This window comes from Polyodon spathula, chromosome 6 (genome assembly GCF_017654505.1).
Source record: "Polyodon spathula isolate WHYD16114869_AA chromosome 6, ASM1765450v1, whole genome shotgun sequence".
Lineage (NCBI taxonomy): Eukaryota > Metazoa > Chordata > Actinopteri > Acipenseriformes > Polyodontidae > Polyodon > Polyodon spathula.
In genome coordinates this window covers 42,095,434-42,117,916 of record NC_054539.1, presented here as the reverse complement: position 1 = coordinate 42,117,916, position 22,483 = coordinate 42,095,434, and the positions used below count along the sequence as shown (strand labels likewise).

The window sequence follows — 22,483 nt, the reverse complement described above, 5'->3', positions numbered from 1 at the left end:
GAATAAAAAAGGCAAAATAAAAGAGAATATCCTACGCATTGACAAAGTCGAAGACAAAATCCTACAATCAATTTTGTCACTGTGAGAAAGCACTTCTTTTTTTAGCTTAAGGCAGACAGTGGATTACACAGATATTCTTGTGGGTAATAGTATGTACTTCATACACAAGAGAATGCATTACTACAGTTTGGAGGCTTTTCTGTTCTGAACAACCCACAACTTGCTTTCCTCTTGCTAAGCAAACATGAAGGATCAAAGGTTTAAACAGAAAAGAAAAAAAACACAATTTTGAAGTTGACCGACATGGCACACCAATTTCATAGGCAGCATGTTATTTTAGGGAATGTAAGTAAGACAAACTCGAAAGGCTCAGTACATTTAAACACCACAATCAAGTGTCACTATAGTTCAAATAAGTCTATGCATATTTCAAGCCTACAATGTATACCACACATTGTTTTTGGACTCGAGAGTACATGGCAAGTTCCTTATTCTTATTAAAAGGTGCAATCCTTGCTGCAATAGCTCCCAAATGTAAATCTGTGTAATTTAATGACACTTTCTAGATTATTTTCACTCCCAACCATGATTTGGTTCTGAAAGTACAGGTTCGAGAATTATTTATATAATCATTTTGACACATACTCCTTTAAATCTTACCAACCAGTTGACATGTACGCTGTCTTTATGGTTTACTGGTGAATCTAGTCACTTGATAAAGCAAAATGAGAAAAAAGGTCCAGTGTGTGAGACTGATTTTAAGTCCAGACAGCTCCTGCTCTAAGGTTTTAGAAGAGCAAGATTATGAATATTACCTAACACAACAAAATATTGCATCACACAACAAGCTTTGCACCTTTTTGAGAACAAGTTTTCCTAAATTTGGTACAAGGACAGTAGCTGTATAATTACAATATATACCCAATCTGCCAAACTACCAAATAAAGCATATTTGAGTCTCATACACGCACATGCACACGCGCGCATGCACACACACACACACACACACACACACACACACCCCCTTGGTAAACATATTTGAAACATTTGATCCAGGGAAAACATGCATTACTTCTTTTATATTCCTGTCATAGGCTAATTCGGTTCCAGTCGTCACATTATGTAAAACGTGTAAAGTCAGTTAGGCAGGCCACTCAACAGGATTAGCCAACCACTCAGCAGCTTCACATTATTATCGCTTCTGTATAAACACAGCGTATGAGGAGGTAAAATTAAATTCTATCTGACAATGAGTGGAATGCGCGATCATATATAACTTAAAAAAGGGGTAACTCACAAAACAAGAAACAATGAGATTTAAAATGACCTTCAGAAGAGAGGGATGTATCTTTACTGTGACATTTACTTTCAAAAGTAAAATGTCCTCATTACTGTAGGTTTGTCACTCAGCCAGTGGCTACATCAACAGACACTATTTCCTGGAAGCAAAAAGGGCAGATTGTTGTATTTAAAAAACCAGGATGAAGAATGTACCCTATTTTTACCTAAAATAAAAATCGCTGCTTTGCTCTAAACCGCTGTCTGCTTTTATACATTTAGCTATAAATTATTAAAATAAATATCTATACCTTGATATGGACATGAAGCATAGTTAAGCGTGTTTTTGGTGGGACAGGGTAAATGACATCTCCATGCATGCAATGTTTCAGTGCAAACTTTATCTCATCTGCAGGGGTAGGAGAAACCAGCAGATACTAGGTGGTTATTAACCCCTTCATGCCTTTACAGCCTCATATGAGGACATGTGCATGAAAGTGTTAAAATCCCAGTAGTGACTTTATGCTAATAACATCCCATACAGTAAAGGAATTGATTCAATGTCTATGGATTTATTATATACACCCTATTCAATAAACTTTCCAAAAACTATTATCAATAAAGGATTTGTAAATGTATTTTAAGGTTACATAAAGGGGCTTTTATGTTCCTACAAACATTAATATAGTTGAAAACAGTTTTCCGTGGCTTCTACAATTCTATGCAGTCATTCTGTAGATAACAGCAGACGCTTTAAAAAGAACACTTTCTCTTTGGTTTTCTGTATGGTTCCTAATTACATATTAACTGGAAGAGCACGGCAGCTCCAATTAAATGTGAATTCGGGTTTGGGTTACGCATCAAAATAAAAAAGACATCAAAAGCCTGAATGGCTACCAACTTTCCAAATGGGATTTAGCTCGCAAACTCAATGGGGACTGAATTCACCATCAAAACGAGTAGTTGTATAACTTATCAGAAGCGTATGCTACATGAAATAAACTTGAATAAATATTTTAGAAGCTTCCATTATGCACAGGAACAGAAATGTACATTTCTAGTCTCCAAGCAGCAGACAGCATTAAGGGTGAGCAGCAGAACTAAAATTGGCAACAACTAATAATGCACCAAAAACAGGAAGAAAAAATAAAAGAACTCACATAAAAGCAATCTAATATTTGTGGTGAATCTTACGCTTTTATCAGCTGCACCAGGCTAACAACATTTTGAGGTAATACAGTTAACAATCAGAAGTTTTTCACTGTACAGCTATGGCCAAAAGTTTTGCATGTTATGTTAACATATTGAATTACATATCACTTTGTAGTTTTCCATATAACTTAACAAAAAACTGACAAAAACTGTAAAATGTGACATTTTGAAATCTAACATGAAATACTGTACTATGATGATGGTTTCCGGTTGACTTTTGCTATATCATTTATGTTTATATAGGTTTTTATTATTATCAATCCTAAAATTATAGGTGATGCAAAACATTTGGCCACAGCTGTAGATTCTCTTTGACACCTAAATTGAACTTGACCTACTACAACTGCTATAACAAATTTCTTAAAACAAACATCTTTGTAAACTTAAAGAGTGTCTATTGAAAAAAGGGGGGTCATGAACAGAAACAAAAGTAATATTTATCTATCTGCGTAGTGAACAAAACATGGTCCTTTAAGTATACCTAAATGTTAAAACCTGATCTGGAACTTTTGGTACAAAATGCACTATTTCTACTTTTGTGAAACCTGGGTTTCACAGAATTTCTGAAGTTAAGAGTAAGCAGAAGTACTCTAGATCATTATGAAATAGTTCCTGAAGTGGTCTCATTCTGGGGGAAATGCCACAATCAAACAGACTATCGCTGTGTCCATGGTCAGTCGTCACTGTGGCTGGCAATGTTTGTTACCTGTTGTCCTGCAGAAGAGTTCTGAAATTCTGAAGCTCCTTTATACTTGTTGAAAGCCTAGAAAAAAAAAGGCACAGTTTGTGAAAGTATGAAAGTAGGCACAATTTATTACAAAGTATGATTACTGGAGCAGTGCACAACATACTGCAACTCTGGGCCATTATTTTAAACAAGACGTGTGCTGGAGCAAATATTGTTTATTAAACATTTAATGTGGGGGACTTAATATGACTACTATCAGTTTTCATTGATGAGGTTTTTACACTTGTATGTTTTGTGATAATAGCAAAAATTTGGTTCTGTGGTAGCTGATGTTATGCTTTTGCTGAGCAGATTTTACAGTATTCCATTTTTCAAGAACACATGAAGAGAAGCTGCTCATTGAACACTTTCTGCTTCTTTCTAATGGATTTCGATTGAGAAATGCTAGTTTTGGTGAAACGTAGTGGACTATGACCACTATAGAAGTTCCCAAATGGTATAAAAAAAAAAAAGTCTATATAATATTGCATTCTGCATCCAACAGTAAAGAGGGCTGTTGGGAGATAAGAGTCGGGGTGTAATGGCACACTTGTTGAAAGGAAACATTTCAATGAGATACAGGTAGTAGTTACACTAAAAATACACATTTTAAAATAATTTGGGGAAAAAGTAGCAATGTAGAATTTATGTCTCATAAAACACATCTATTATGATACAATATATAATGTAAAGGAAAGTACAGTAAATTGTACAGCAAGCTTTTAATATTATAATTATTCATACCTTCCAAAAGCATTCAGAAGACCAACAATTTCCTGACGCGTGAGCTGAAAGTCTTTAGAAGTGCTGTTCTCTGAAAGATTCTTAATTTCTTTTTCCGAAAACAAAATCTTCAGTGCTGTTCCCAAGCCCTGGGTCTGGGAGGAAAACAAATACATGCATTGCAATATGGTTTCAGTACAATGACTCTTTAATCACATCTTCTGTAATAACGGTTTCTAGTTGTGGAACAGCTCACATAATAAAGTTACTTTCATTGAAATTAGTATTACTCAGTGATAAAATGTAAATATGCTCTACAATCAGAATCCATTTAAATTCTACTACATATAAAAACATTAAACATCTGGTGGGTTTTATTAATTATACACTTTTTAATCACCCTCCAAAAATGTAAAATTAAGCAAATTTTGCAAGCTAAATATTAAAACCAGTCTGAACAGTGTGAAAAGTTATTGAAAAATTGGAAAATGTAAACACCTGTTGCCAAGCATAGTTTGAAAACAGAAATGTTACCCTATATTCATGCATTTGTTAATAAAGGATAAAATACAGTTTGTAATACAAGACATTTCTGATACCACATACAAGCACTGATTATTAGTGAAGCTGCATGTACTTATCATAGATTAGAAATACATATAAAAATGAAAGGTGTAAGAGAGATAACATACCTGAAGCTTACCCCACAGTCGACAACTACTACAGCCAACACAGTCCATTATACGGGATATATTTTTAAAATGGAGCCTGAACTCTTCCTAAAAAAACAAAAACAACAAAAAGGTGATTATGACTTCAGTATTTTTTTTTATTTTTTATTTTTTAAACCAATGTAAATATATTTTTACAAAAGGCAAAAAAAAAAAAAAAAAAAGTTAAATAATTAAATATCAAAAATATCCAAGTTAAAATCAGTACATTTACCTTTAATATTTTTGCTTCTTTTTTGCCTCCAGCAAACATGGATTTCTCATCAAAATGCATAGGGAATGCTCTATTGAAAGAAGCAGATGTAACTTTCATTAGAACTACAGTACAGAATGTAGCATACTCCTTTTCTTATGTGAACCCAATATCCTCTAGAGAACAAATAACCTTTTCAGTGTCCATGACGACAGCCCTCCTCATTTTTCTGTCTCCTCTGTGAAACCACGTTTTCTGGTCGTGTAAAGTTATGTTTTCAAATTGGTCACTGGGATCTTATAAGATTTCATTTATTTATTTGAAAGTGATGAATTAAAATAAATCAATACAAATAAGGATTCTGCTTCAGAAGACATTGATCCCACTTATACATTTGAGTTATTGTTATTATAGTAGGTCAAGTTAGTTTTGTAAGCTACTGTAATTATAGTTCTCAAACTTTTCTAGGATCCCTCTGAAATAACTTTGGTCTGCTGTGACCCCCCCTGTGAAATATATAAAATTGTAAAAATCTAGAACACTAATGTGTGAATATACAAGATGGAAATGAGACTCATATTGCATAATGCTTGACCAATTCCTGGTTTTACTATGAGTTTAAAAAAAGACACATCTGGGCTTGTTACTTATACACTGTGTGGCTAATCAAGCGTACTTCCATCCCTAATATCCATGCTAGTGCATATACATTATGGGAAAAAAAATGCAGAAAATACAATTGTGAATTGATTGTGTTGTCGAATTTCTGTATTTGTTTTACCTTGACAACAAATACATAACAAAGTATTTGCCTCCTTACTTTGTCTCATTAAAGACTTGCAAAAGTAGTTCTTTTGTAGCTGCATCTTCCTCAGTATTGCCGGTATACAACTCCACAATGGTCCGTTCAAAGTATGGCGCTACTTTGGATAAAGCACGTAACTCTATCAAGTATAAGAAGTATAGGTTTTTAAGTCTTCTGGTCCCCTCTCCCTTAGTTTCAACAGGATCAAAACGATGTCTGAACTCCTTCACATTTGTTCCCCATGTGGTTTTTCCCCAGCCCTCTGCATTTATAGAAAGAACAAAAAAAACGTATGTAGCATATGCAAATCATAAGAATAAAAAGACTATAAAAATAGAAAACAAAGGTTATTCTTCCTTACCATCTATCAGATATTTGGCACAGAGATGTATGTTGATACTTGTGTGGAGCCCAGAAATCAGTCTATAAAATACTCTTTTCTCAAGACACAGACCTGTGTGAAAAAATAAAATATACATTGAAAAATTAGCTATTTATCCTAATACCACTGTTTTATTAATAACTGGATGTAACAGGGAGAGATCTGTGCTGACTCTGCTGGCGTGTTCATGGGCTGCAGGAAGAGGGCGGCAGTCGTCCAACAACCGCCTGCGAGTCATGGCAGTGACAAGGGGAGGTGGGAAAGTGGGTGTGTGGACTTTCCCCCTCTCTGAATGGCTGAGAGGCAAGTCTTGGGTGATTGTTGGTCCTATAAAGTAACGCTCTGCTGTCTCCTCAGCTCGGCCCACTTAGACGCACCGAGAGTGCGGAAGCTCTGATCCAGGACCGGGAATCAGGCGAAACAAAGAGAGTTTCACAGCGAGACAGAGAGAGCGGGGAACCTTGGGCAGACCCCGGTGTATTGTAAAAGAGCAGGCTAGTTAGCCTACAGAGTAGGACTGTGATCCGGGTCGTGCGGGTAGCGGCGACCGGGATAACGCTGCCGAGTGCAGCACCTTTTATTTGTAGTTTTATTACTGTTTTATTTTCCATTGTTCTTTTCGCCTTCTGTTTTCATTATTATTTCTTTGAGCACCTGCGAGTGCACTTGCTGTTCGCTTACCAGCTGTGGTATTTCCGTGGTGCTGTCTATCATCGTTGATAGGCAGCCCACGGTCAACAGTGCCCTCTGCCGGAAAAAGTAAGAACTGTCAAAAATAAAACTGGGCACCTGTGTGGTGTTTTCAATTACACCTGTCTGTCTCCTAGTCAGTGAATTACCCACACCCCTTCCACACTGGAATACAACTGTTTAGTTAAATGTTTGTTTGCTTCAGAACAATATGTATTTGGTTAAGGGTTCTGATTGCAAGTATAAAAAATAATTGGTTTAAAATTAGGCTTTAAGCTTTTAAGGTCATTGGTGGGGCATCCGTCATAAAAATACAGGGTCTGTCACAATACATAAGTAACCCTCTATGAAAAATAAAGAACTGGGAAATCCAGTGATTGAAGAGATCATCAACGTTCATGCATTCAGGTTGTATGATTGATACAATCTTGAGTCATTCATCATATACACTCCTCCTTACTGTCACCACTAATATAAAAACAATCAACTATCTACTGTGCTGAGGAGTCTTCCTTCATACAACTAAATGGTAAACTGTGTGACACATTCTTAGTAAATTCTCAGTTTTATTTAAGTACATGTATTTATTTTAAATGTTTTGCAGCGCTATCTTCCACCTACCTGGTGTGCTTTACTTGGATGTAGCTAAGAAAACAATATTTTTACCTGCATTCATCATTAGAAGTTACTGTAACTTGTAATGTTAAAATCTAATTCTGACCAAAAGTAGGGCACTAATTTGTTTGGTAGTGTGCACCTAACAGTTTTAGCTCCTTCGCAGAATGAATGGAGCTGTTCATGTTAATGTTCTGCCTGTAGCTGGTATCAAAGTTCCATCTTTATGACATGTAAGTAAAGTAGTTCTAATGGATATATTGAAATCCACAGTCGATACAGGGTTGATCATTGTGCCTAAATGTGCAATATGTTCTTCTGCATGCATATATCAGTCAAATAATAAATGTAAAGTTTAAAAATCTTTGGAATGCAAACGCTTAGGGGCCTAATTTGCCACTGTGGACAGAAAACATTTTCTATGGAGTTGAAAATGTAGGTCTTCTGTAGGTTTAAAATATTATATTATTATATTCTTCAGGACGAATTACCCTATTTTGCTATTTGCAGCCAATTAAAAAAAACAAAAAAAATGTTTGCAGTGTGATCAGGAAACTGACCTCCAACCTTATTATTCTAGTTTTTATAATAAATATTTCTTTGGACAGAATAATTTTATTTTAAATAAAAACAGTAGTATTTGTCATAAGAAAAAATATGATTTGATGTCAACGGCATTTAAAATATTGCTTAATACAAGCAAATGAACAAGTCTTCAATTCTTCCTAAATATTTAATGTTTCCATCACTTCATATGTGCTGATGGAAATAGGTTTTCTAAATGCAAGCATAATAGAACCGCAACGCAAAGCCAGCAGAGTATTAAAGAATAAGCAGCGGGGTTCTGAAAAAATATATCATTACACGTCCCCATGCGTTGCTACAACTGTTTAAATAAACGGACCTGAATTTTTTTTCTTTTCATTGTTGACATCCTGACAACAACTTTTTAACCTTACAAACTTTAAAGTCTGTTCCAAAGCTCTTTTCAAAATGGCTGCTGTAGTGCACTGGGGTTTGAGATCTAAATCACTGTAGGTAAAGTGATTACAAAAAAATATACAATAATAATAATAATAATAATAATAATAATAATAATAATAATAATGATAATCAATAAGTGCTCTGGCTTTTCTGTTCTGTACCACATCATGGATCGTTATTGCTGTGTTATCTGTTTGACAATGTGGGCAATAATCCTTACACTATCAGTGCACTAAAGCGGACATTTTGAAAACTTTCAGTTATAAAAGTGAAAAAAGTTATCAGGATAGTAACAATGAAAAGAAAATTTACAGGTAAGTTATTTAAACAGTTGTAGCAACACATGGGGATGTGCAACGCTATGTTTTTCGGAACCCTGCTACTTAAAAAGAAAGTCTCTTAGTAAAAGTCAGACTTGAAATATTAATTTTGCCTGCTCCAGTTGGGCTTTTATATGTTGTAATTAATCCCAAATATTGTAATGTTTTGTGAAATGAATTCAGCAGGTAATATGGAATTTGTAATTTCAATGTTTTATTTCTATTTAATACAGTGCGGATAAACAAATGCTGTACATACAATAGAAGGGATAGTATTTTCCTTGTACAATGTTGATTAGACTTAACCTATTCTTTCAAGAGCAGCCAACTGTGCATTTCTTCTAACAGCAAGATGGGATTAAAAAGTAAGCAAACATGTTTCTGTGAAAAGTCTCATGGCCAACATAAACCAAAATGTGGATTATAATTGTATTAAAAATAAAATAAATCAATAAATCAAAATCATGATACATGCTTTTCAAGATACCGAATTCAAATCTAGCCAACTCAGCGTCTACAGACTGAATGTAGGTCCTGGAGATTCTCTCTTTCACAGTATGTAGATAAATGTTAATTTAATCGTTTTAAAAATCAGACAAGGGATTCTCAAGATATAGCCATCAATACCTCAGTTAACAAGATGTGTTTACTCTGACAAAGTAGGTAACCATGACCTACAGTACATGAGTGGACTTCTTGTGACAAATGTATTCGCAAAGTTTCATAGCTCAGATGAGATGTGTTACCAATCGGTAATCAGAAATTAGAAATGAAATTACCTTCCAGCCAGTTATAGAAGTTCTCCCCTGTGTAAATAAAAAAAATAATATCAGCAACAGTATTTGACTTCTGGTTTAGATGAGATTTATATATATATATGAGTGAGAGAGATTTAAATTGGCATTTATATATATATATATCTATTATCTAGATATTATAGATATATATATATATATATATATATATATATATATATATATATATATATATATATATATATATATATATATGCCACTTCTCTCTCTCTCTATACACACACATTGCCTATAGGAACATTCATCCCCCATGGACGTTTTCACAGTTTGTTGTGTCAGACCTGAAATCTTGATGCATTTAAAATTGGATTTTTGTTCCTTTGATTTACACAACCTACTCAACAATTTCAATGATTTTAGTACACCTGTAAGATCCCACAATTGGGTAGTGCATTCAAAGCAAAAGACACTACCATGAAGACAAAGGAGCTTTCAAAAGAACACCAGGATAAAGTTGTGGAAAGGCACAGATCAGGGGAGTGGTATAAAAAGATTTAAAAGGCACTGAATATCCCTTGGAGCACAGTCAAGTTGATCATGAAGTGGAAGGTATACGGCATCACCCAGAATCTGCTTAGAGCAGGCCGTCCTCCCAAACTGAGCAGCTGGGTAAGAAGGGCATTGGTCAGAGAAGCCACCAAGAGGCGAATGACAACTCTGAAAGACCTACAGCATTCCATGGCTGAGATGGGAGGAACTGTCCATGTGTAAACAATAGCTGAGGTACTCCTCAAATCTGGTCTGTAAGGAAGAGTGGCAAGAAGGAAGCTATTTCTGAAAAAAGCTCATGTAAAATCCAGCTTGGAACTTCTAAAAAGGCATGTGGGAAACTGAAAAGATGTGGCAAAAGATTCTGTGGTCCGATGAAACAAAAATTGAACTACCTGGCCTAAATGCAAAGCGTTATGTCTGGTGCAAACCCAACACAGCACATCACCCAGGTAACACCATCCCTACTGTGAAGCATGGTGGTGGCAGCATCATGCTATAGGGATGCTTTTCATCCGCAGGGACTGGGAAGCTTGTAAGGGTAGAGGGCAAAATGAATGGAGCTAAATATAGGCAAATCCTTGAGGAAAACCTGATTCAGTCTGCAAAAGACCTAAGAATTACAGAGATTCACCTTTCAATAGGACAATGACCCCAAGCACACAGCCAAAGCAACACTGGAGTGGCTTAAAAACAAGAAAGTGAATGTCTTAGAGTGGCCCAGTGAAAGCCCTGACTTGAATCCGATTGAGAATCTGTGGCAAGACTTGAAGATTGCTGTCCACCAACGATCCCCACCCAACTTGACAGAGCTTGAACAATTTTTCCAAGAAAAATGGGTGAATATTGCACGATCCAGATGTGCAAACCTGTTAGAGACTTACCCCAAAAGACTCCAAAGGTGGTTTTACCAAGTATTGACTCTGGAGGGTGAATACTTATCTAACCAAGACATTTCAGTTTTTTTTTTTTATTTTTCATTAACTGTTGTTTCACAATAGAAATTCTCTTGCCTCTTCAAAGTGTTGAGTAGGTTGTGAAAATCAAAAGGGAAAAAAAAATCATGTTTAAATGCAACACAATTTCAGGTTATAACACAACAAACTGTGAAAACGTCTAAGGGGGGGTGAATACTTACTAGACACGGTGTGTGTGTGTGTGTGTGTGTGTGTGTGTGTGTGTGTGTGTGCCCATTTTATCCAAACGGCTTAATTGTACTGCACTGTACACTTAGGGGACAGTTCAGTAAAGAGGGTTCTACTACACTAAGGCTTTGTCTTGGAATGTTAAATAAATGTGAAAAAAGTTATTTACTTACCATCATCATCTCCTAAAGGAATTAAAAAAAAAAGAATTGCAATTAAACAGATAAAAACACAAATTAACTTAGGACTTATCTACCACCAGTTTTTAGTTGAAACCACTATTTAAATTAAATAAAGAATCCTTAACAAAAAATACAAATCTTTTTTGCTTTATTTTCCCTTTAGAAAGTTAACCTTAAACACATTCCACGGTTATCCAAGGCTGAGCAAAAACTATAATTGTGAAGTCCATGGCAGGTTATTTCAAAGTGATAATTTGCACTACTTCTGCTGTGCTTTGGCATAGCTAAAGATTACAAAGTCATAGCCTTCATGTTTTGTTAGTCATCATGCTTATTACTGATGCTTATTTTCTTGACTGTTTTACTTGTAAGGCATGTCATAGTTCTATTTAAAGCCACATATGCTATAAATGTAACACCACTGCAGTGCTACCTAACATAAAAGAATGTACCCTGCTGAATGTCAACACAGATGGAGATTAAGGGGGTGATTTAAGTAGTGTTACCCCGTTAGAACGCAGTTGTCGGGGTCCATAATTGGAGTCCGCATTTTTTGTGTTTCGCCTTATAACGAATATCGAAATTTTTATTCACAAAATGATTTACAATGGCCAAATCAATATTGTAGCGTACCGTGGAAAATGATGGATGGAGACACACAATTTGAATTTGCAGGTTCTTGAATCCACGGTTTATTGGGACAATTATTCCTGGCCCGTCAGCCTGGACCAAACCAAAAACAATAAAGGTTTTGCACATTCGCACAGCAGCTTGTCTATCTCAGCTGTCACCTCTGTCGGCGTTGATGTGGGCTTTCATGTCCCCGCCTACACGGATGTCAACCAATCCCTGCTGAGGCAAGCTTTCGCTTCCCTGCTTTTATTTTTACACACACACACAGACAGACACACACACGGTCCATAGACCAGTCGTGTACAGAGAATGTGAGCGGAGCGGTGACAAAATTCTACAGTGAACCACAGCAGCCACCCTGAAGCCAATGACAGGTCTCTGCAGGTGTGTGCTTTTACACAGCTCTTAGTTACTCGCTTCTACAATGGTTTGCATCTTCTAAGAAGAGGTGTAAAGTTTTTGGACGGTCAGCAGTTGCCCAAGTGCAAGACAAAATCCTTACACCACATTAGAATGTTTGTGTCCGCTTAGTATCCAGATCCTGCCGAATTCCAAGCTTTTTTCTATATTTGAATGCATTTCAATATAATTTTAATGGATTAATGATAGCAAAGTGCAAAATTGATAGCGGGTGCAGAATGCCGGGTCAACACCATTATTTACATACGCCGCATTTTTAGAGAGCAGGAAAGAAAGAAAAAAAAAAGACTTTACAGCTTCTAAACAAGATTTACGGCAGCATTATGGAGGTATCCTTACAATCACCCCCTAAATATGTATTGCAGTAGTTTGCACATAGATTATATAAATCTGTTCCGGTTAGATATAAAAACATAGCAGGATCTGAAGAGAAAGCCTCTCCATTACACTAATTTATATTTCATAGTGGATCACCATCACAAAGCGCTTTACAAGATACAAGACTAGGGTGTGTGTACTATGCATCAGTTCCAGAGTCAATTACAACAACATCTCACCAGAGCATAAGGAGTCAGGTGCTGAGCTGGGATTTGAACCAGGGACCTCCTGGTTACAAGCCCCTTTCTTTAACAACTGGACCATACAACCTCCTGCTCTTGATATCTATCTATCTATCCATCTATATCTATATCTGTATATGGGTGTGGCAGAGTGGTTGCAGTGCACAGGTGTGGCGACGTCACATACCAGGAAGCAGCACAAAACAAAGGAGGACGGGGCAAAACCGAAGTGCAACGGCGCTCAGCGCGTTTATTAAATATTATTAAATATTTAAACAAAATAAAAAGGGACACGTTGGCCAAACAAACAAACAATAAAACACTAACGAGTATCGTGCTAGTTAATAAACCAGCACGTCTAGCAATTGTTATTTCTCTTTACCGGTATTTAGACTTGCGTCTCGTCTCTGACACTCTCCTCCCAATAAGCCTGGAGTGCGTCTTTTTATATTCTGTGGCTGGAGCCTTAATTACCTAATTTAATACAGTAATTACCTTAAGGCTCCAGCCACATTGCCACAAGGGTTCTAGGAAAGGGGTTTTAACCCCATCCCCCACCGACTACACATTATAAAACTGGCTTTTTCGAACAGCGGGCCCCCTTCCTCCGCAGCAGGAGACCTGGGTTCTTGTTCTGTGGGACTCCAATTCCAGGGCTGTGGCCATACCGGCTCCCCCCTTCTGGGAGCTGGGCACACAGGCTCCTCCCACTTGGGCATTAGTTCCCCCCATATGTCCCACAGCCAGGGCACAACTCTGCCACAAGGTTCTTTAAAAAGGCCTCCCAGCCGTCATCCCCAACCTCCTCCTGCTATTGCTGCTGTTGCTGCTTTCCTCTCCCCCTTCTCATCCTGTTCCTTCTCCCCACTTCCTCTCTTGGGCTGGTTCCTCCTTCTCTTCCTGAAAGGGGCAGACAACCACCATGTGCCCGTATACCCCGCAAGCAAGGCACCAGCCTTGGTCCTCCAGACCACGAGGAGGTCCTCCAGTTCCCCGCAGCCATCTCTCCAGCTTTCCGTTTTTTTTGTTCTTCTTTTTTTTTTTTGTTTGTTTTAAATCACTTTTTAAATAGTTAAAAAAAAAAAAAACCCAAAAAACCCAATAAGCTCCTGGAGGCATTGTTTATCCCATGCAGGGCAGCATATGTGGCAGAGTGGTTGCAGTGCCCAGCTGTGGTGACGTCCCTGAGCAGGAAGAAGCAGCACAAAACAAAGGAGGGCGGGGTAAAACTGAAGCGCTCAGCACGTTTATTAAATAATACAACAAAAGATTTAAACAAAACACAAAACAAAAAGGGCCAAACAAGTAAACAAACAAACACTAACAAGTATCATGCTCGTTAATAAACCAGCACGTCTAGCAATTGTTATTTCTAATTATTTAGACACACGTCTCGCCTCCGACACTCTCCTTCCAATAAGCCTAGAGTGCGCCTTTTTATATTCTGTTTTTTATACTCTTAATTGCCTCACTTAATACAATAATTACCTTAAGGCTCCAGTCACATTCCCACAAGGGTTCTGGGGAAGGGGTTTTAACCCCATCCCCACTGACTACACACTATAAGAGCGGCTTTTTCACCGGTCTCAAACAGTAAATAATAAAATGGTCGGCTTGTCTGCCTGCATAAAAATACAATATAATCATACAACACCACCACCATCACATAAACACCAAGGGGTGGGCACTTTGCCACAGTGGGTCACACAAGTAATGAGACTGAGTTTATAACTGAAATACATTTCATTTTAGTACCGATTTTATGAGCGGCTTTGTTTGAAAAACACCAAACAGGAAAAAAAAAAAATAAGATTGTAGGTTTTACAGTCAAGTAATTTAAAAAGCACTACAAAACAGGAAGGACAGCAATATTTATTTTCTACTTTGTAACAAATTATTTATGACAGTGGGTTTTATAACTGTCTCCACACTATGTAGAAAAAACAAATGACATTCAAAATCGACCATAAATATTTTATTTGAGGTATCTTGTTGGGCCCAAAGCACACTTATCACCAATACTAAAAAGACTAAACGTGTATACACTGATTAAGTAAAGCCTTGTTAATATTTAAAAAATAAATATTAAGTAAATGCTATTCGTTTCAAACACAGTTGCAGAACATTCTTTAAAATCAACAGCTGCAAACAGTACCAGGATATTCTTATGATGAAAACAAAAGCTGCATATGAAGCTGTAGATTTTTTTTTTTTTTTTTTTTTTTTTTTAATTCCCTGTTATGACAGAATCGCGGTGACATTATGAACATCATTTGGCAGGAAAGGAGGGACACAATTGTCTGCCAGCTCTGGGCACAGCATTCAAAACCAATTACCAACATGCTACTATGTAGCAACACTGTACCTTACCAGAGCTGGAGCCAAGACAAGTACATACACACACACACACACAGCCACTAATCAAGATATTTACCTCTGCTTGGTGCCAATGGATTTAAGGGGCGGTAAACTGATCTGGGTCTGAAAAGATAAAACACATTATTTAATTATAACACACTCAGCCAATTAAGAGCCCAATTCATTTTTAGTAGGGAAAAAAAAAAAAAACATTATGAAAAATGCAAATTGTTAAGAAAATATGGGTTGTGATTTTATTAAAATGCCATACCCTCAGTAGTGGAAAAATATTATTTTACAGTATTCCCTTTGGATATGTAGATAAAATAATTGGTACTGTAGCAGCATTCTGTTTAGCACACATTGGACAGGAATTGCAAAGGTCATTACACCAAAATGCATTTGCTTAATTTTTCTGCCTGTCAGTACTTTGTCAGTCACCTTTAATGACAGGAAATTACATCAGGGCTACAATCTTTTGGCTAAAATAACTAATATAGACTAAACCTTAGTATATTGTGATTAAAAAACAGGTACTTTGTAAATTAAATGATTGCCAAGGAACATTTGTATTGAACAGGGATGGCAATAAGACTCCCACTGCATAGCAGTTTGAGCCATTCCTAGTTTTACTGATTGATGAGATACACATGAGCTTGTTACCTATACACTGCGGCTAATCAAGCTTGTACTAAAACCTGGAATGGCTGAAGCTTATGCAATATGAGTCTTATTTCTATCCCTGTTGTAAATGTCATGAAATTACATTATGACTGCTTGATACCATAGGCATTTGATACTCTCTGGCTGTAGGGCTGTTCTGACAACCACAGACCAAACTTTAATGCAAAGTAACTCAAATTGTATCAGCTAACATATTCTAACCCCCTTACTGGTCATGGTCTAACTCCCAAAACAAATAACAATGCAACTCATACTGGTAATTTAGGTCTCAAGAGTGTGCCTATTCTGTGTGTTTGTTACTTGTTATGCAACATGAATATTTAAAAACGCCTATCACAAAAAACGATGCAATGTGAATACATTTGGCCAACTGCCCTCTATTTTCAATTCTTTATTTGTATCAATGATTCTTGTGGCCAATTCATTAAATTAAAAAGATCCAATGAATTTGTTTATTTTACTTGAAGCAGTTTTCTTCATAGATGCTGTTCCACACTCTCCATGCTGAAGGCCCTTTGTATCCAGTGTAGCGCTCTGGGTTAAAAAGCAGGTCCACATATTCTGCATCAGGTGATGTCTCATCTGAGGAAGAGTTATTGCAATGTATAATTTTTCTGTTCACCAAACAAACCTAAGCAGCAGATGTTGCCAAGCTACTGAACCCTGGAGGTAATGGGATGCCTAGTCTGGCTGATCGCCTTGTCTCATCTAGTGCCTAAACAGTAAGGGTCATTGTGGCGCAGCCAGCAAGCTCCTGATCACATGACACACCCCACACTCCCAGCAGAAGGGCCACTGTGGACATTACAGTGATTCATGTTTTAATGAGAAGCTGTTTATTTTAGCATTGCTAACACTGGTTAAATCTAACAAGAATGATTTAAATAAAATGGATACGAAATAAAATCAAAATGCTTACCATCGAGTTCGCAAAAATGATCCTTAGCATCGTCATGCCTTGCCCATTCTGCAAAAGCTTCTTTACTTTGGTTGCTAAAAGAACAAAAAGTAAAAAGCAGTATAGAGCAGTATAGGCAACAATAAGAGTGTTGTCTATTCAAAATTTTAACTAAATATCTAGAAATCTTGTTCATTTCTTATCCTCTAAAATCAGTACTTTTCAACCTTTTCTTAAAATTGTACCTTCTGTCTGGAGATTTCCCCACAAGAACCCATTTACAATTTTCACTGTACTGAAGGGTACCACAGTCGCAATAAAAAACCCTTTTCACACTGGCACTCCAACCCGGGCCCGACCTACATTCTTGCTACACAGGTCCCGTGTACTGCGAAACCACGTACCGGGTCGACCCCAGCTAGCCACAGGTTGGCAGTGACCCATCTCAGGATGTGGGTTGACAAACTTTGACCCTGGTCGAGCGAGACAAAATGCACGCCGGCCATTCGTAAGCAGACAAAGTATGAAACGGCCACGTCTGCGTGAAGCTTTCACTTCCAAGCCATTTCTGTGTAGCCATATTTCTGTTGATTGAGACACAGCATGAGCCAGATTGCAGCTGGGATGAAGAAACATTTGCTCTAATCAACATTTGGGCTGATGATTCAATTCAGAGAAGGCTGGATGTACGTGTCTACATGATGTACGCACGCCACCTTGAAAGCCTGAACAGATGAAAGGGTGGTCAGTGAATGTTGCTGCTTCCGGGAATTGTGTCCCTGCATTTACCTGCTTCTGTCACCCAGGTCGACTTTTCCCTTCCACTTAAAATGATTGACGCCACTACTATTTACTTTACAGGGGAACTCACGGTCATTAACTAAGTAATAATGTACTCAAATAAAAGCAAATTTTGGCTCATTTGTCTACCATCCAAAAACATCAAAGTACTGAAAATTAGCTGTTCATTAGTGCCACAACAGCTGTATTAAGAACACTAACCAAACATAACAAATTAAACAAGAACCCTGACAAGAAGTCCTACAGCAGTTTAAGTTAGGACACAAGAACTTTGAACTGCTTAAACAGAAACGCCAATTTAATTCAAGGTCTTTGAATTTGTATGTCGTATAAAATGAGAATCTGCTGATTTATTTAGTTACACCACGCACCTGGAGGCGTGGGTTGCATCAAAAAAAACCACACCTTCTCAAGCATTACCGCTTACATATTCTCTAGTGTATTTGCACTAACAAATTACACATTTAATAAAGCATGAAAAATGATGATGTGTAACAATTTACTGATGATAACAATTTACAACTTAGGTTAATTGTCACTTGATTTTACTTTGGGAGATCAATTTTCAGAACATATGGTACAAAACATCACTGTAATTAAAAAGGTTATGGCATAGTATAATTATACTAGATGTAAGCATAAGGTGATCTTTAAAAGGCCAGTCACAACCACGCTTATCATATGAAACCCAGCCTTCTGCTGAAATATGGGTTTCAGTATAAACTTATTGGTAGAAATATAGGTCTCAACACTAGGTAACCTACTAAAAATCTCTTCACTACCACTACTACCAATAATAAAATTATTTTTGCTGCAATCTGCTAAAGAAAACAGCAACAGTACGTACAAATCTTATAAAATGTATAAAACACATTTGAGAGAGCCTCTTTATTACAATACAATTTGTTACATACTGTAAATATTTCTTACCTTAAAGTGCTATTTATAGCTCCAAGTTGGTTAGCGTGCACACAATCCTCGATTTCTGTTACAGTATTTGTATCCTGTGAATACTGCAAAATATGTAAGTTTGAATGACATTCAGGCTTTAAGGTGTTAAATTAATGTACAAATAAACAAACTGTTCTAAAAACATACAATAATTAAGCAACATTTAAAAAGGCCATTGACCCAACAACTCATCCAACCCCAAGATGTTATACATGTGTCGCTGGCTGAGTGCATGAACAGGGACAGATGTACATACAGGCAGATTTCCATATATCCTCAGATTCTGAAGCTCTCAATATCTTGTGTTAAAGAATGCCTTAACCTTCCCTCAATATAATTTCTTTAAATGCGTGTAGAAATGGAAATGTAACATATGGACAGATTATGACACTCAAAGGCTGTAAACTTGTTTCAATAACAAACCATTCCATTCAGAATGTCATGAGGACATCATTTTCATTACATTTGCATACTGTAGTGCTAAAACAGGGGTTTCCTACTTCAGAACTGCTAACCCACATTGCACATGTATCCAAGATTTTAAAAATACACTTCTATTAATCAGAAATCACTTCTGTTCCTTTATTTAATAGAAAACCAAGGGCCTCATTCACTAAACAGCAGAAAGCCCATTTACTGCAAGCTTTGTACAGCTGCTGTATTCATTAACCAGTGGCAAGCAACCTAGCGCGTGGAAAAAAACGCCTGAAAAAAGTACCGTGTTCGAGTCATTTAAATATAATGAATAACGTTAATGTGTGGAAATGTATGCAAATCACGTCACAAAATACTACTAGGGAGGCATCTGATATGCAAACCATATTAACTTAAGGGTGCTAACTTTCCTAGGTGCCTCAGCATATGTTAAAAGTCCCGCTTGTTGAAACCATATACAGACTGACCAGAGATCATACAAGCCTTAGGTAGGACCCTGTAAAATTCACAACATCATGATTGTCACAGAAATCATGTATTTGACTGCCTACCATGAAAAATATGCATTTGATTTTCCATTACTCTTCACCTCCTCTGCTACAGTAGCTGTATACTGTCCAGCGTCAATGCCGTGCATTTGGTTACTAGGGCAATATGGTCAAACAAATGCCGGCTTCATGATTGGTGAATTCCTCACACTGCACAATAATGAAACATTCGAGTCAGAGACAGGAAGCTTAAAATGGTTGTTTAGATATTGTTGGTTTATTAGCTTAAAGGGTAACAGAAAACCAAACTTGAGGTTCAGACTAAACAATCACAGAATTGTACAAGAGCACAGGAAGTGGAGAAACACATTTGAATTAGCAGAAGCCTTTAGTGCAGTGAACATACCGGACAACGGCTGGTCAATGAAATAGTACCAATTTTTTTTAACGAAAAAAATCCTGAACTGCCGTGCCTAACAGTGACTCAGATGAGAGTCAGTATCTGTACGCAGCACGCAAAGAATATTTAAAATGTAAAAATGAACGATTTTGAGTTTGCATTGTATGCGACAAGGACACTGACGAGTGTAATATTTTGGGATTAAAGGCAGCAAAATAGTCTATGGGAATTACACAGTCATTGTAATTAATGTGTCAACATACATTTTAAAGGTTTACCAAACTCAAAAATGTTGCTGAATTTGTCATTCAAGGTTGTTTTTTAAAAAAATGTTTTGTCTGCTTGCTACTTTTTTTTTTTTTTGCAGCCAACACAGTCCATTTTAAACGACTCTTGTTTCCAGCAAAAGATTGTTTCAATAGCACCTCACGTTCCAGTGTAACTTGTACATCCTCAGACAGTCTGGGATATATGAATATTACAAAGCAGGTGTATAAGCAACGCTTTCAGCTGTGTTAATTTATTTATATAGTCACCATGCACCATGTGATATTTAAATAGGCAATGCTTAAAATAGCTTTCAAATATACAAAAGAAACTGTAAATGTCCAATAAATTAATGTACATAGAGCGTGAGTTGTGGTGCAGTCATAGATACAAGCAATCAAATGGCATCTAAGGTTAAAAAAAAGTGATGTTTCACCAAACATCTTTTGAAATGTAAATAGTGAACTTTTAACTGACTGTGTGTTTTGCTGACTTTTGATTCATATTACAAAATAAAATCAGAGGGAGATCAAGTTGAACAAACAAATATGTATTTGATTTGCAGAGATAAACATAAATGTTCCATTAACAATTTTTTTTCTCTGCTTTGACTGTCTCACAGGACGCTGTAATTTGGGACAGGACCCCCGTCTTCCTCCTACTGAGCGCATTTAGCTCCTGGTCTGTAAACTTTAAATGTCTCACTCTGTCCTCCTTGGTCGCTGTCACTGTGACAAACTCACAACTGTACTTACCATTTCTTTCCTGTGCCCTTATATACTATAAGACAGTGTATGTAAACATAATTCCACATGTTGAATTTTGGGTGCTGAAGTGTGCACGTTGTGACAACTTGCAAATGACTAATTCAGCTTGCTTTATTTGTGCATATAATTGACTTTGTGAATAGAGCTACAGCTGGTTAATTTTTTGCGCATGGTGTGGCTTCCCCCTGCCATGCGGTAATTCTGGTCATTTACCGTAGTTTAGTGAATGAGGCCCTAAGCCTTTTTAGTGTTTGAAACAGAAAGGGTATTCAAATAATGTATGACTATCAGGGAGTAAAATAAAATTACCCTTGCACTGTCTTTCTCATTAAAGCTACTAGCACAGTGGGCGTTGGGGAGCCCAGGGTCTTCTGTGTCCGTCTCTCCTTTGGGGGCAACATCAGCCTTCTGGTTTCCTGTCCTTATGGATTGGAGTCCTCTATCTCCCATCAAACAGTATTCCTGAAAGTGTTCATTGCACAACAATAATGTACTGAATGTACTGGCATGCAAATGTGCTGTGCCCAGTGCTCACACTTTGAACATGTTAGCTGCTTGTTTTGTGCAATGGAACTACTAAAAACAATCCAACCCATTTTGTGTTCCAACCGCAGAGGGATAATCTGGCCTCACGGAGGTCATGCAGAAAATAGACGTTATCAGATCAGCTTGTCAAAGACACATTCCAGTACAGTGCAGTGATGATGGGCTGTCGTTCCTTCACAACTACCAGAAGCGTCAAAATGTGTAAGTGTCTCATTATCGGCAGAAAACCATACATTTATATAAATTGGAATTCTAATTGAATTGTAATATTTTTTCAGGGCTTCCACACTGTTACCTTTGCACTGCATTTTTTTTTTTTTTTAATCATAATTTCTAACACATTGATGCCAATAAGAAAGTATACAAACTAATTCGTCTAGGTTTGTTTTAGGGATGCAATGGTTATGATTTTCCAAAACCGGAACCGAACCAAAACCAACATTTGTATAAAATTCCAAACTCAACGATACTGGCAAAAGATAAAACCAACCCAAAACCAAAACCATTTTTTGTATAATGAAATAGCGTTGGCAGTTTCAGCACTAAGCTGGTTGCATTTTCAGGAGCTCATCACACATTTTGCTGCATGTAGACGGTAATTTTAAAACTATGACAAGACATATCTGATTGATTGTGATAGGGCTCAGTAGCAATACCCATAGCTTTAGATTTAGTTTGGGTGTTCAGATGTCCAGGGCTGTTTTCTTTTCAGGTTTGTTGGTGAAAGGTGCCGGATCTGGTGGTAGTACTAGCAAGTATACAGAGACACTCAGCCAGCAACTTCAAATACTCTTCATTTCTGACCAGCCACTACAATTCTCACCACATTGATAACTGACAGGGAGGTGGGCCACTTTATTACCTAGATCTGCTATTGGCTAAGGGAGTATATGAGCACTTAAAATGGAATCTTAAAAAAAATAAATAAATAACGTGGAAGAATTTAGAAAAGTTAAACAAGACCACGTGCAATGCAACCTTTGC

The 22,483-nt window shown here is 37.0% G+C and overlaps 1 protein-coding gene across 4 annotated transcripts in view; it reads right to left on the bottom strand.

Moving 5' to 3' along the window:
* Nucleotides 1-2,721: 2,721 nt before the first annotated feature.
* The window catches only part of LOC121317197 (ERO1-like protein beta), a 38,576-nt gene continuing 18,814 nt past the window's right edge, over nucleotides 2,722-22,483 (bottom strand). For 2 of the 4 annotated variants that reach the window (XM_041252868.1, XM_041252871.1), the window contains 13 exons: nucleotides 21,263-21,415; nucleotides 18,576-18,658; nucleotides 16,866-16,939; nucleotides 16,408-16,528; nucleotides 15,339-15,385; nucleotides 11,283-11,294; nucleotides 9,440-9,466; nucleotides 6,031-6,123; nucleotides 5,685-5,931; nucleotides 4,886-4,955; nucleotides 4,633-4,719; nucleotides 3,962-4,095; nucleotides 2,722-3,253 (listed from right to left, as the gene is read on the bottom strand). In XM_041252868.1, coding sequence (XP_041108802.1) covers nucleotides 3,193-3,253; nucleotides 3,962-4,095; nucleotides 4,633-4,719; nucleotides 4,886-4,955; nucleotides 5,685-5,931; nucleotides 6,031-6,123; nucleotides 9,440-9,466; nucleotides 11,283-11,294; nucleotides 15,339-15,385; nucleotides 16,408-16,528; nucleotides 16,866-16,939; nucleotides 18,576-18,658; nucleotides 21,263-21,415 — 1,209 coding nt within the window. In that variant the 3' untranslated portion in view covers nucleotides 2,722-3,192. Of the gene's footprint in view, nucleotides 3,254-3,961; nucleotides 4,096-4,151; nucleotides 4,720-4,885; nucleotides 4,956-5,684; nucleotides 5,932-6,030; nucleotides 6,124-9,439; nucleotides 9,467-11,282; nucleotides 11,295-15,338; nucleotides 15,386-16,407; nucleotides 16,529-16,865; nucleotides 16,940-18,575; nucleotides 18,659-21,262; nucleotides 21,416-22,483 lie in introns of those variants that run through there. The other 2 variants (XM_041252870.1, XM_041252869.1) reach the window with 2 other exon arrangements.